Genomic DNA, 15,356 nt, shown 5'->3' with positions numbered 1-15,356 from the left:
ATTCGGACTCTCTGGAAGACACGTGTTAATTTGTTTGTTTCACATTGTTTTTATCTCTGCATTCGATCTGTGCATCTGGAGTTAGTATGTTGGTTGAGATTTTCTTTTCATTCTTCTTTGGTTTCTCTTTTTGTTGTTGAAGTTGACCTTCTTTCAGCAGAGTATTTACAATGTTCAGGATGGGGCTAATTCATAGCAGTTGGGATCTTGACTTCCTCTGTTTTTTCTAATTTGGGGGATGCATCCTCTATTCAGATCTTTCTCTGGCATAGTCTAGTGCGTTCAACAGTTTGGTCAAGAAGCCTGGAACAAGTTTCTCTTGCGATTGGAGCATCCCAGTCAGGCAGCTGGCAGGGCTCTTGGACCCTGAGTCATATGTGATGGTTGGAGGAACTGGTAAGGATCCAGCAGGGATCTGCAGAGTCACCAAAGGAGGAAGACAAGCCAAGAGTAGGAAGCTGCTCCTGGAAAGCAGCTATGGGACTTGAATACATTTGATAGAAGGGCGGTGTCTACCGTGTAAGTAGATTACTTGGGTCTGTTCCACATGTGGTGGCCACAGGGTCTGGGATCATGACACAGGAGAAAGATCTTATTCACTTTTGGCTAGCTTGGTCTTCCCTCCTGCCATTGGGGTGATTTCCCTCAATGCTGCTGCTCCTGATTCCTTGGCTAACATTAGGACCAGCTTTCCTAGGATTCCAGTGTGGACTGGGGAGCAGTGGCTCTCCAGGAACACTCCAGGCCTTCTGTGCCAGATTGAGTCTGTTAAGGTACCAACTTCCCTGGACTAAGCAACTATTGGGGTCTGGGCCTCTCTGGTGTGAGCAGTCATTGTCACACTACTCCAGTTCCTGTGATACTCAGTCATAAGGACCAAGTGAGTACCAGATGCTCAGCCTTTCAGATGTGTGGTAGCTGCTGTTGTACTCTTTGGATATTATTTTCTAAGCTGTTTTAAGTGTGTGTACGGCTGTCTATATATGTATATATCTGTAGTATGTATATATGTTTTTATGGGTTCTATTTCTCTAGAGAACCCTGACTAATATAAGTACCAATAAAATAAAACAAAAGTCTGATATTTATTGTATGAAGTGGAAAGTAACAAGGCTCATAACAAAGTTATGGGATTTCAAAGGTTTGTGTTGGAAATTCTCCCTACAAGATAAAGAGCGTTTGTTTCACGGCAGACATCCTATTTGTGAGGTTGAGAAAGCTGAGCTTCAAAGAATCTCCCAGTGTTTTCTGAGTGGGTATTGCTCAGTGAGGGGGATGAGTAAATGTTGAACCACCAAGTGTGGGTGAAAGGAAGCCTGCCAGAGACAATGGCAATGATGCCAATCATTTCAAGCAACAATATTTCAAAATTATAAGCAACTTCAGCTGCTTCCTCTCCTCACACTGAAACTTAAGGAATCCAGACTCAACCCAGCAATTTATACAGTTAAGAGTAATTCAAAAAATGGATTCATTCTGGAGCACTAAACCCTAACTCACAGAAGTCAACAGCATTTTCCAATGCTCTATTGATATGCAGCTCCTTGGGAGATTCCTTCACTATGTCCATTATACTGTTTTTTTGCACTCCCACTTAAATATGACAATTTATATCATTATAGCTTATCAAAAGATCCATTATTTCAAGAGTTTTTCATAATTCATGGTCATTAGAAAAAATATTGAAGAAAAGATAACTAGGATATTTTCAGATATAATTTAAAATTGGGGTTTCAACTATGGACTGTTTTAAGAAAACCTTGTATTTATCGGAACTATTTTGCTTCTGATTTAAGCATTTTGCCAGTTGTTCCCTGATAACTAAATGTAATAAATCTCAGAACATAAATCACAGCGAGCTAAAGCTTTTGATAAATCACCTTAATTGAAATGAAAGTACAACCACTATACCAGTGGGGTGAAACTGATATCTAAGCCAATAAACTTGGTTATACAAATGAGCCAAAATTGCTGAGAAAACTAACTATCCCAAACAGTTCTTGAGGTAAAAATACTCTGTTTTTAAATTTAACCCACCATTCCAGCTATACAACCAGTATTCGCTAAATGCTGGTGAGATTAATAAATGATTAAGTATTTGTGGAGTTATTAAGAATATATCTATATTTTCTTAGTCCAGCCTGACATAGGCAGCTGTGTCTCATCCTGATAAAATATTTTATACCTGATACGCATTTGGAAGAACTGATCAAATTACTAAAAGTTTGGGTTTGAACTCCCTGACAATGTGAAATCACAAACTTGCAAGAACAGCAACACTGAGAACAAGCTCTCGCTGGTGAGTCACCAGAGCCCTGATTGGATGTTTCCCGTCACAGACATCCCCGAGGCCGCTTCACAGTCCCCAGAAACTCAATCCCGTGTGACAATCTCTACTGCTTCAAAGCTCTCCCTTAGAGTGGGCTACTTTACTGGTACCCACTTCTACAAGGAAAATATTTTAAGAATCTGAGGACAGTCATGACAATCCAGACTCTGCACTGTCTTCAGAACAAACCTTCCTTAATTCACATGGCTCGGAGGCTGGCTCTCACTTCAAGACAGAGGCCCTCCTCACACACATACTTGCTCTGCTGTATACTAAAGCATAGAAATCAAAAGGCAACATTTCAAAATTGCTCCCAGAGGAGTAAAGAGCAAGAGCACTAAGCCGAGTCACCTGAAATTGCCTACCCACAATCATTTTTCACTTATTAAAAAGGACAATTTTTGGGAATGCATCATTTTTCTTCATGTAAGCATTGCACATGCATCAGTGTGACCTCGGATTGCATAGGCTTTTGGCGGCTGTGCGGCACTGCACTTTCAGATTGGGTTTGAGGCCAAGGTAACTCCATATACCATTTCCCATCAATTGCTGAGCAAGCACCAAGGACAGGATTTTTTAATGTAGGAAGTTATTACTTGATACTTCATGGGTTTTTGTTTTGTTTTGTTTTTTATGAAAGTTGTTTTCCCTCTTAGAATCTCAGGGTTTCCCTAATTGTACAGTACTTGTTGTATGCCAGATACTTAAACTAGCAACTAATAGTTCATTACTGGAACAACTGTAGGAGCTGGAATCCTTCCTCATGTCACACATGCGTAGAGTCATCAGGAAACCAGGCACCTGCCTTAAAGCACCTCATTACCCTGGAAAATGTAAAGGATACATTTATCTTCCTCTCAAGCTGAGGAAACTATCTTCCGTAAGAATTGCCATGGGGATTAAGTATCAAATAGGATTTATTCTGTTGGGTTTTTTTTTTTTTTTCACCCAGCAAGTCCCTTCCGTTGCTGAGTGCTCCAGCACACTTAGCTCCTCCATCTGCACTTCCTCCCTGTTCTTCCACGTCACTCGCTCATCTGTTAGCACGGTCAACTCTTTTGAAAGTACCTTCTCAGGCCTATCTATAGCGGAGTGGACTTCACATGTTGGCCGCCTCATCCCCATACAGCAGTGCTGAGTGAGGGCTTTGAACAGGTTACTGTGTGCTGCTCTCCTAATGAAGTCATGGCACTTCTAGGCGAGCAGGATCCTAATGGAGGAAATGGGTCACTGGGATAAGGATGCTTTTGTGAGTTCAGCCCAGCCCCAGCCTGGCACAGGGCTCACCTTCCCTTCAGCTTTCCACCACTGAATAAGATAACAAGGCTTCACGAGACATGGGCCCCTCAGTGTCAGTACTAAACTTCATAGCCTCCAAAATAGGGAGAGACAAATGCTCTCCTCATAATTTATCTAAACTTTGGTGTTCTTTTGTGGAAAGACAAGCAAGCTAAGACAACCAGTGCCCCCCCCCGCCCCCAGTTTTTTTTCTATGGCTTCTACCCCTTCAGGACAGCTCTGGGTCCTGTTTTTCAATACCTTCTCAATTTCATCATGGTTTTCACATTGCCTTTGAATGTGGTCTTTATAACCACCATTTTCTATTCTCTGCAAAACAAACAGTAGAATAGCAGAATATTCTATTATGTCTCAGCATTTTATCTTAATAATATGCCACCTTCCCTAAATAGTAAGACTTGGTTTCCTATACGGTTTTCGGTTTTTGTTGTTCTTTGCTTACTTAGAATCAAGCTTAAAAAATAATTACAACCCACCCCCAATGACATGAAATTTCTTTATCTTTATAAAAACAGAACATAATAGCTAGAAGTAGATAAGAATTGTGCCCACAAAAGCAATCTAATACCAACAATTCCAGACAGCCAGGATTCAAAGCACCACTCTAGATTAATAACCAAGTGTCACTGGTCAAATTTCTTATCCATTTGTTCTTCTGTTTCCTATTACAGTGATTATAATAGCCCATACCTCTTAAGTTTGTTTAAAAATCAAATTAGCCAATAAGTGGGAATGACTTAATATAGTCATGATCCATTGTTATAGTAAAAGAGCTAGCAAATTATATAAAAAATATTTTACTTCACTAATTAGGCAATTAAAGAATCACTAGACTGTTTTTAACCAAGGGAAACTTTGAATTTAGCTTATTAATATCCAACAAGAACACTCTGGTACAGTTCTGAGCATTTTACACCGTCATTCCTTAAACTCCCCCTATCTAATGAATTCTGACTGTGTCATTGTTACGAACTAGCACTGGCTAAGTGTCTGGTTCTGCATTTACCATGCTTTCTTTATTGGTCACTGAAGCACAGCACTCTTCAGCCCTATGGAGCCTGGCACCTATGTTCTATTAAGAGTTCTATGCTTCATTGAGCCGGACATGGAAAGGGGAACTGAGAGTAAATGATTGGGAATTGCATGGATTTTTAGAAAGATCAAATGCATAACCAAATAAAAGAATGCAAGACAGCAGAGCCAGACTTGAGACAACATTGCAACAAGGAAAACAAAAGACAACTTGTCAGGTTTGGGGAGATGGTTTACTGGGTAAAAGAACTTGTGCAAGCATGAAGATCCTAGTGCAAGTCTCTAGAAAACACAGAAAAAAGCCAGGTGTGCCCACATGCCCTAACCCCAGAACTATGAGCAAAGAGTAGGTCCCAGGGGCTGCTAGTCTAGACAAAGTAGCAAGCTTCTGTATCAGTCAGAACAATAAATACACCTGATGGCCACTTGTGGCCTCCTCATGCATAGGTACATGTGCCTGCGCATGCATGCACGCACGTGCGCACTCACACACACACATACACACACACACACACACACACACACGATGAGAATTAAAAAAAGTAGTGAAGCTATAAGTAAGTCATTGCTCTGCTTTACTTTGTGAAAGAGAATTCACCCTTCTGGGTGACTGATTAGATGATGAGATTCTAGGGAAGAAATCAGGACAATTGAAAAAAAAATGTTATTAGGCATATTACAGAAACTATAAAGCAGGAATGGGAAAATGTTAATGACTTGACATTTAGATATGAGTAATTTTGAGATAAATATGAAAGACCATATGAGCCTATGGGGGTCATCTCGTTCAAGCCACCACCAGGAAAGCTCTGCATTACTACACACTTCTGCAAATGGATACTACTTCAGCCAAGGAAGCAATGTTAACCAGTGATGAACTCAAATCTCCCCAAGTGTCAGATGAAACTTTTGTATTGCTATGATGATTATCTCAAACATGTATTTTTCCTAGTAGGATGTTGGTAATATAGAATGTTGGCACCAGGAAGTGGAGTGGTCTTTGTTGCTGTTGTATGCTAACAACCTGGCCAAGCCTATGGACCTCACAGGAGCCATTCAGAGGGCCTGATGGAACAAGTTAGAAAAAGCCTGAAATTCTATAAGCAGAGCTATAACTGTTGGTGCAGGGTTTGAGTGTACCTAGGAACATGGACAGTAACATTCTTTTGGTGACGTTTCACGTGGAAAGTAGAATCCCACCAGGAAATGAACCAAAGGCCTTCCCTCTTACACCATACCAACCAACCAATTTGAGGCATTTTGCCCATGTTATAAGACACCATGGTGCTTTGAACTTGAAGGTAATAGATTTGTTTGTCTGGCAGAGTCAATTTCAAGACAACAAAGCACACAGTTCTCAGTGTGAGTATCACTGGCTGCTTTTAGTCAAATTTCAGGAAAGAATCTGGATCAAAGAAAAGGAAGCAGCAAGACTGGGAAATTCTGCAGCTTGTCTAGAAAAAGAGCCACATGCACAGTCCAGGTAAGTGAGACCAGCAGAAGCAGGAAGGAAGCAATTTTCCTTCACGCAGAAGAGAAGAGACATGCTGTGAGCACCTCAGCTCCCACCAATCACAGCTCCAGAGGACTGAACATAAGTTTGGTTTGAACACTTATGTCAGAAGAGAGAGAGAGAGAGAGCTCTTGGATGCTTCACTCACCCAGGATGTACTAGGGGATCATTTCCCCACGTTTAGCCATCTATGAAGAGCTCATTGTGTTGTTTGAGTGGGACCAGGTAGCTTAGGCTGTAAGTAAAAGTCAGTGTCCTCTATATGATCCTATTCTTACAGGCAGGCAGAATATAAGCCCTGAAAGTAGGTCATAAATGTCCCCATGCAGATTTCAAAGGAATATCTGGCAAGCAGCCCCTGACAGGTGAATGCGTGGAGCTGAAGTTTCCATGGAAATTCTAGAAAGCAGAAATGCAGTGTTCCTTGGGAATATCACAGGTAACAAGCAAAGTATGCGCACGGGGCTGGTCATATGGACTGCAACCAAGAAGACCATAGAGTGCAGGGTTGCACAAGCTCTTAAGGCCACATCTGGTGACAGTGTGCTACGGGTGTCACACTGGGATTTTACGGATTCTTCCCTGCTGACTTTCATCCTTGCTTTGCTCTAATTCCTTTCTATGGCCTGAATTCTCCCTATGTCTGTTTGCCACTATGTCTGACTTTTGTCTTTACAGAACTCACACTTCAGTTTGCCTGTGCCACAGACTCTTTCAAGCAACACTGCAATAATTAAGGTTTTATGACTCTTATGTGTGGAGTAAATGGGTTGTGCATTCTGAGACAGCTGTGAAATTTGCTAGTAGGGGGAGTCAGGGGCTGAATCCTATGAGTGTAATATTAACCAAAAGCCATGCATTCAAGAGTTGATTTCTAAAGTGTTACTGTTGGGAAGATATGCAGCCTGGAGATCCTGAAGACTCTGGAGGTGTGACCTTCAATGGCCCCAGCCATCCCCACTCCCTTACCTTCCTAGCAATGGGGAAACTTGATCTCCTACTGTGTAATTACCTCAACCAAAGCAGGAGCACTAACCAAGCATGAACTGAACTTCTAAAACCACAACTCAAAATAAACTGTTTTTTCTTTATAGGTAAGTTGTGTTGGGTGTTTATTATAATAATGAAAAGCTTATTAAAACACACATACAAAAAAAAAAAACAAACCGCTGTTCAGCATCATACTGACAATCCAACATTACCAATAGTTATAATATTTGAATTGTTTATTCCCTGTTGAGCATAAACTACATTGATCTATTCTTAACTGGCTACCTGACCATTGAGACAATTGATCAGGGGACTAATGCAAATCAGTCTGTGACAACAAGTAGGAAAACTGCATTAGGGAACTCTAGTCATATACTGTGACCCCATTAAAACGATCTGCTGCCTTTCTAAAACAAACAAACAAAAAACAGCAAAGACCAGGAAAGTGAAAGGCCCCGCCTCTGTCCATCTTCTCTCTAAATGTGGAGACGCTCTAGAAAACAAGATCATTGAAATCTTTCACACTTTTTGCTTTTGCTCATTGAACAAAGCCTATTTGTATGAGGAAATTGAGTTTCTATTTTATTTCCAAACAATAAGTTACCAACTGATTTTTTAAAAAAAAGGCAGGTGATATTTGACAATAAGCACCCCACTTAAGATCCTTTTGTGTGGCACTTTATGAAAATTCAACCACTGACTTCTGAAAGTGAGATTAACTCCACAAACATCACATACAGAAGGGATCAAGTCAACTGGGCAAGTCTCAGCTCTGGAATACTTCATGAGAAGTTCATGAGTGAAAATTCAATAAAATCAAACAATGAGAAATTCAGTCTTTAGGTTAAGAAAGACTTAAAATCACTGAAAACAGGTCAGCTTCTCTGAGATAAAGATGCTGTGGCCTCTGCACAGTGATTTTGAAAGCATTTTTCTCTTACCTCTCTCCATTCTTTATTTCCAACTGCTTGTATATATAAGACGCAAACTACAAAAGATGAAAAAAAAACACACACATAGGTAAATGTCTGGTGTGAATGTACATGATTTCTCTTTCAACTGTCCACAGGTTACATCAAAACAACATGCTTAATTCCCTGTTTTATCCTTGCGAGGAAATCACCAAAAAATTATTCAATGGTTAAAATTACTTCAAAGAATTAGAAAACAAACTATGTCAACCTTCAAATTTTATTACAACTATATTTTAGCACACAGAGAATATTACCATTGTTTGATAATTCTTTTAGATTACACTATAGATATAGACAAAATTTAAAACCATACTTTGATAATTTCAAATATCAGGGTTTGAAAGGTTTGTAAACCATTTTGAGGATACTTAAATTGTGAAGAGTAACCTCGGAAGTGACAACCTGAGGCAAACATATTTTGCATTAATACCTACAACCCATTGTCACTGTTCATAAACAGGTAAGGTATTCTATTAATTGATAAAGCCTAAAAAATGAAGACTAAAGAATTTACATAAATGATTATAGGTTAAGAAGAATCTTATCACTTGTCAAGTCAGGCACAAGGATTTTTGTCCATAAATGCCCATGTCTTTCCTCATTTTAAAAGCAAGCATACACATAGAAATAGTAAATTTCACATAATTTTTGCAACATTGAGTAAAATAAACAATATTTCACTTACTTGGATCAGACTTAGAAAATGTGTCTCTATCAAGAAGATTTCTGTTAAGTAAAACAGAGAATGCTAGTTAATTACAAAACCAATCACTTAGATTCATATAACCTCACAAAACATAAATATGCAAACATATACACAGAACTAAATGTGAACTTTGTAAAGTTTTGCTTCTCTCATTCGACTGGCTATCAGCAGACTAGAAATGAGGTAATTCATGTACTAGTCCTGTATGACTGTTGACATGACTCCCCATGTTGTAGAACTGGAATGTCTGTGCAGATGTCACCAGGTCTCCTTTTAACTTATCCTGCAGGTGCCTGAACATATCCCAAACTGAAATGTGAGTCAGCTGCTAAGACACACTTTGGGATTCAGAACTTGTGACCACGTGGGTGTATATAAAGCATGCAGTAGGAAGCCCTTTCTAGTGACACTTCTCAGCCCTGAAGGGTTGTTGCATACAACCTTCTAGTCTGGGAATTTCTGATGAACACATAAACTTTGTGTAAGCATTCTTTCTAGTAGGGGGAAATATCAGACAACTAGACAAAGCTGATACAACTACTGATTTAATTTTTTGCATGTGTTTGCATATCTATAACAGAATAATGTGAAACCAGAAAATGGGCATTGGGGTAGCCTGTTATCTTCAACAGCTATAATATAATCATATACATTATTCTCTAAAAATAATACTGGATTTCATTAAAAAATTAAGTACAGGTGCAGTAAGTGCTTACTGCACAAACCTGAGGACCTGAGGTCAGGGCCCCATCTCACATGTCAAAAGCCAGGTAGTGCACCATGTGCCTATGTGCCCAGCCCAGGGGAAGCAGGCAGGTGAGTGGGTCCCTGAAGCTCCAGGACCAGGGAGTTTTGCTGAATCCACAAGTTCCTGGTTCTGTGAAAGACCCTGTCTCCGAGAGTAAAGTGAAGAACAATGGAGGAGTACATCAGTGTTGACCTGTGGCTTACACACACACTCACAAGCAGGCATGTGCACCTACACACACACACACACACACACACACACACACACACACACACACACACACCAAAACGCAAGTTTGAGTTCAGTCTTCTCTGATTAATAAGGTAGGCAAGTACTGGGAAAGTTACATCTCGAACTAGTCTCAAAGTGATCATTCCAATCTGCAGCTCTTTATGAAAACCAAGATATCAATGGTGATAATCTGAAAGTTCCAAAGCTCAAATTTTTACTTCAGATCCGGCTTCCATTTTTTGGTAAGCATTTGAAATCACTAACATATCTGTTGATTACTTAAATGACAACTCTGTGTTCCAGCTGTTTCACTCCTCTACCGGGCTGCTGTTCTTGGACACCAACTGTGCTGTCATCAGCATTATAATTATACTTGGAATCTATCTCACAGTCCTTCCAGCCTCAGAGTACTTTGAAACCTCTTTTTCCATTTCAGATGGGATCTATATCCAAGCAATCCTTTCGTCCACACTAGTCCGATATATCCTCTTATTTCAGTTCTTAAAAGCTACCACTTCCATGTTCATCATCAACTGAACCATGTAGCTCAGGTGGCAACCTGAAGCCACACAGTTAAGTAGCCCTAGGAACAAAAGAGCAGACATACTTGGATTTGGAAGTAAGTCAGATTTTGAAAGGTCTATGCTACACAGAAATCAAATGAAAAACAATCCTTTCTGTCCCTTATCCAGACTCCCAGACTCCAGCAGTGGTTGGCAAATTGTAATTCAAAACATTTCCATTTGAGGAGGTACTGTGCTATTACATTTGCAAAGGTAGTTTTCCACTTAGTAATAATTCTCTGGCCCATTAATGTTAATTAAGCTCTTTTTTTCAGAGTTCATGAAAATAAGAGAGTACAAAGCACCAGTGTGGTTGAGACTCAAGAATATGCTAGATATTTATCTTGAAGACAATAAAGCAGTTCCAGTGCCTTGCTCATATAAGACTAACTACAATCTTAAATTTAAAATATAAAATAAAGATTTTCACCAGCAAAATTAATGTGGTCAACCAGTGACTACTCAACACTGTGTCTTCCAGCCATTCTAATCCTAATGTCTAATCCACAATGCTAAGGTTAAAAATACAGCAAGAACCACAACTACCAGCAAGGCACAACTACCTTAAGAGTACATTAGTGGCACTGGCATGCATACCTTGGGGGTAAACAAGAGCTCTATAATTAGACATAAGACCTGTTCAACAGGTGGAAAATCATGCCTGGTACTAGAAACCTGCCTAGGTTATCAGGACTAGTGAGTCATGGGTCTTGGAGGAGAACATACAACCTCCATCTTACTAAACCAGCAAAATTTCTAACCACATCCCAAATATTTATCCTTATTCCCAAAGTAAGTGTAGTCCTCACCTCTCATGAAGGAAACTTCTCTTTGCAACAGATGAATACCATGATAAAATAAATTTTATTTTTTTAAATTAAATTTTATTAAAAAATAAATTAAATAAATAAATAAATAAACCCTACAACAAACTGATACATCTATGGCACAACTTCTGCAAAGGAATCATTTTGTAGAAAGAGTAGAAAGACTATAAAAGCAACAGAAATGGGAAGTGTAGATGTAACCAATCGTCTTATTAAAATAAGAAACACAGAGCCAATGTAAAAGAGAAAGCCGAGAGGTCAGAGCTCAGAGATAAAATCTTACCTCCTGCAGTGCTCCTAACTTCCCCGAGAGAGCTACTTCTTGTTTGTCTGTGTTTAAATAGTCTTTCTGTTCTGCCTTCTCATTGGTTCTAAACCCAACCACATGACTGCCTCATCACTGCCTGTAAGTACTGCCCTCCAGGTCTTAAAGGCATATGTCTCCAATACTGGCTGTATCCCTGAACACACAGAAATCTACCTAGCTCTTCTAACCATCACGCTCTTGCTATGGCTCTAATAGCTCTGACCCCAGGGCAACTTTATTTGTTAACATAAAATTAAAATCACAGTTCAGTACAAATAAAATATCACCATAGGGAAGTTTTGCTATGAGACTGTGTCTCTTAGGAATGTCAGAAGCTACACCCATAAAGTCTTACCAACATGACTGCCTAAACATGAGCTGAACAATAATGACACCAATAGGCATGCTGACACAGATAGGAAAAGTCCAGGATGACTAAACTCTAGATAAAGAACTAACTATAGGTAACTAAGGAATTCTGAGAGCAAGAGAAATAGTCCTTCCCATGCTGTGGAACAATCTTTGTACACTGTAAATATGCTTGACTCTCATTGACTAGTAAACAGATGACAGGTCTATAGCTAGGCACGAAGAGATTGGGCAAGAAAGCCAGACTAGGATGAAGTCTAGAAAGAACCCAGACACTAGGAAGAAGAAAGAGGATTCTCGTGAGGCATCAGCCAGATGCAGAGTAAGCAGGATGTGTACAAAATGAAGTAACAAGCCATGAACCATGTGGCAGCAAGTAAAAGGATAGAAGTGAGGTTAATTTAAAATGTAAGAGCTAGTTAGTAACAAGCCTAAGCTATCAGTCGAACATTTATAATTAATAATAAGTCTCTGTTTGGAAATTTGAGGCTGGTGGTCCTAACAAAAAACTCCACCTACATCGCTAGGGAAGAGCACACCAATTGGTTATCCAAAACCAAATGGTCAGGCCTGAAAAAATGCATATAAGTAACATTACACAGACCATGCAGGTTATATTTATGGAAGTGTGTGTATGTGTTTGTATCTGTGTGTGTATGTGTGTAATAATGAAAGAAAAAAGAAAAGAGGGCATGAGTTTGAAAGAAAACAAAGGGCTGGTATACATATGAAGATCTAGAAGGAGGAAAGGAAAGGGAAAAAAGATATAATCATAATATAATCTTAAAAAATATATTTTAAAAAAGAACATAGCAATCTAAAAGTTTTCACATGATAAAGAATTAAACCACAGAACTTCTTCAATATGATCTTGACAACTAAGATTCAATTTCCCAATTCTTTCTAAAAATAAATTCTTCTCTACTGTGGTCATATTAATAGAATACAAAAGAGAACATCTGACTTTGAATTCCTGGAAGGCTATTATGCTCACACATTTTGAAAGTTTAGAAAAGTCAAATCCTTTTAATTATGTATAGAGAGCAAATGATCAACAATTGTCAAACTGCATCTACCCATAGCCTACTCGAGATAGGCACAAAATATTTTACTTTACAAATATTTTATTAAAAAGAAAGTGTACTCATGTTAATATGTGGGACTAGAAAAGATCAAATTAAGTGAGGTAACCCAGACTGCATTCTTTTACATTGAAGGCTCCTGACTCCAAAACTTCAGATGTGAGTACATATCCAAGAGGAACTACAGAAACCAGGAAAGTAAATTGGGACCATTGCCTGGGTGGTCAGTAGGGGGGAAGGGAAGGGAAATAGCAGGGTACAAGGGACTTGACTGGGGAAATGGAAAATGGGGGTCTCTAATTAGAGAAGGGGTGGAGATAAATATAGAAGATGGAGAAAGGACAAAGCAACAGTAAGGATGTCTGAAAAAGTCATTAGGAATCATATTATAAATTATCTACCTGAAAGAAAAACCTATAATACACAGAAGTCTGTATATAAATAGACATATATAGTTTAAATGAAATTATTTTATCTAAGATGATAATTCTCCCCCCTAGAACCAAAGACCATCTAGCAAAAATAAAAATAAAAACAAAAATAAAACAGCCATGAGAAGCCCTTTTTTGAGTGGTAGGTCAGGATTGTTGAAGAGACTTCAAAACGTTACAGATTATTTCTATTGTCCTTGGTTCCACCCTCAAGTAGAAGGAAAGCCCCTAGTATTGAAAACACCATGCGCTTCAGAAACAGGGCCCAGAGACCACTGAGTTGTAACTGATTTGAATGTCTCTTCCCAGAAGATTTAGTAGTACCAGAAGGCACCATGAAAGCTTCTAAGCAAGGGAAGCAACCAGTAGCCCTACCTGGCTATGATGCCTATGAACCACAACAATGACCAGAATAGAACAATAACCCAAAGAGTACAGTTGTGACACACATACCTTGGTGGTCACCAACAGTTCTCTAGTTAGACTTAAGATCTGTTCAACAAGAGGGAAATCATGGCTGGAAACCTAGCCAGCTACCTAGAGTTAGTGAAGTTATGGAGCTTGGAGAAGAACCTACAACCACCAGTTTTTTAAAACAGCATAATCTTTAACTACATCTAAATATTTGTCCTTATATCCACAGGTAAATGTGGACCTCACCCCTCATCTAAAACTTTATTTGCAACAAGCTAAGACCATTACAAAAAAGCATAACCAATTCTAAGCAGAGTTGTGGAATCTAGCTAGTCTCAATGGCTACAACTATAGAACAACTCTTGTCCCTAAGGCTCAAGGGACACTGAGGAGAGACTAAAGGACTGTAAGAGCCAGAGAATTTGGAATTCTCTTGTGAGACTGTGTCTCTGACTAATGTTAGAGGCTACAGGCTTATTAAAGTCTCACCAGCATCACTGTCAAAACATGAGCTGAACCAGGACAACAACGAACAGGTCAAATTGGAAGTTGGGAAGCCCATAAGGCATCAGCCCTACACAAAGAACTGCAGACCACTGAGAAACACCAAGAGTGGAGGAAATAGTTTTCCCCACCAGGGAAGAGCATACCAGTTGGTTATTCCATACCAAAAGATCAGCCCTGAAAACATACATACATACAAGTAACATTAGACAGACTGAACAAGTTATACTTATTATATGTATATTATATAATATATACAAATATTTTATATATGCATACATATACCTATGCATGTAACAACAATTAATGAAGAAAAGGCCATGGATTTGAAAGAAAGCATGGAGGGATGTAAGGGAGTTTTGGAAGGAAGAAAAGGAACAGGGGGAAATGATTGAATTATAATCCAAAAATAAAAGAAATTATTTTTAAAAATCATTTTATAAATAAGGAAACTCAGCAGAGGCCCAGAAAAAAGTTAATAAATGACACAGTTCCAATAACAACGGCCTTGTGATGCCAACTCTTCCCACTCCAGTCCTCTTTCTTTATGGAATAAAACAGTGGAGAATTTCAGAAGAAATGCCTTATTTTCTTAGAAGTGTTAGGAATGTGCAACTTGAGCCAAACAGTGTAAAACAAAATAAGCTCCTGTCAGTAGGGACATTTGAAAGACCCTGTTTGCAGAATAGGAGCAAGAGGCCAAAGAAGACTGCATTTGCCACACAAAAGCACCTTTGTTTCCTATGCAAAGTACTTTTTGAACACACAGACATGTACACACATGCACACACAAACACACACATGCACAGACACACATATACTCATACATACACACACATATACATACATACATATGCATGCCTACACACAAACACACACACGCATGCATACACATATATGCACACACACATGCACCCTTCTGGACTTGAGGTGGGAAGGCTACTTTCTCCCATGGCTTGTCATTAGCTTGAACTGGAGTAACAAACTCATGCCAATAGTTTTATGATATTGTACTGCAGCATCAGTCTAAAACTGCT

At 39.1% G+C, this 15,356-nt stretch overlaps 1 protein-coding gene across 1 annotated transcript in view; it reads right to left on the bottom strand.

Moving 5' to 3' along the window:
* Cpne8 (copine 8) overlaps positions 1 to 15,356 on the bottom strand; it is a 189,905-nt gene that overhangs the window by 151,678 nt on the left and 22,871 nt on the right. The window contains exons 2-3 of the mRNA XM_028869232.2: positions 8,823 to 8,863; positions 8,105 to 8,151 (exon numbers count right to left, since the gene is read on the bottom strand). Of these exons, the coding sequence (XP_028725065.1) occupies positions 8,105 to 8,151; positions 8,823 to 8,863 (88 nt within the window). The remainder of the gene's footprint in view (positions 1 to 8,104; positions 8,152 to 8,822; positions 8,864 to 15,356) is intronic.

Source organism: Peromyscus leucopus, chromosome 20, assembly GCF_004664715.2.
Source record: "Peromyscus leucopus breed LL Stock chromosome 20, UCI_PerLeu_2.1, whole genome shotgun sequence".
NCBI classification, from domain to species: Eukaryota; Metazoa; Chordata; class Mammalia; order Rodentia; family Cricetidae; genus Peromyscus; species Peromyscus leucopus.
This window is presented reverse-complemented; position numbering and strand designations above follow the sequence as displayed.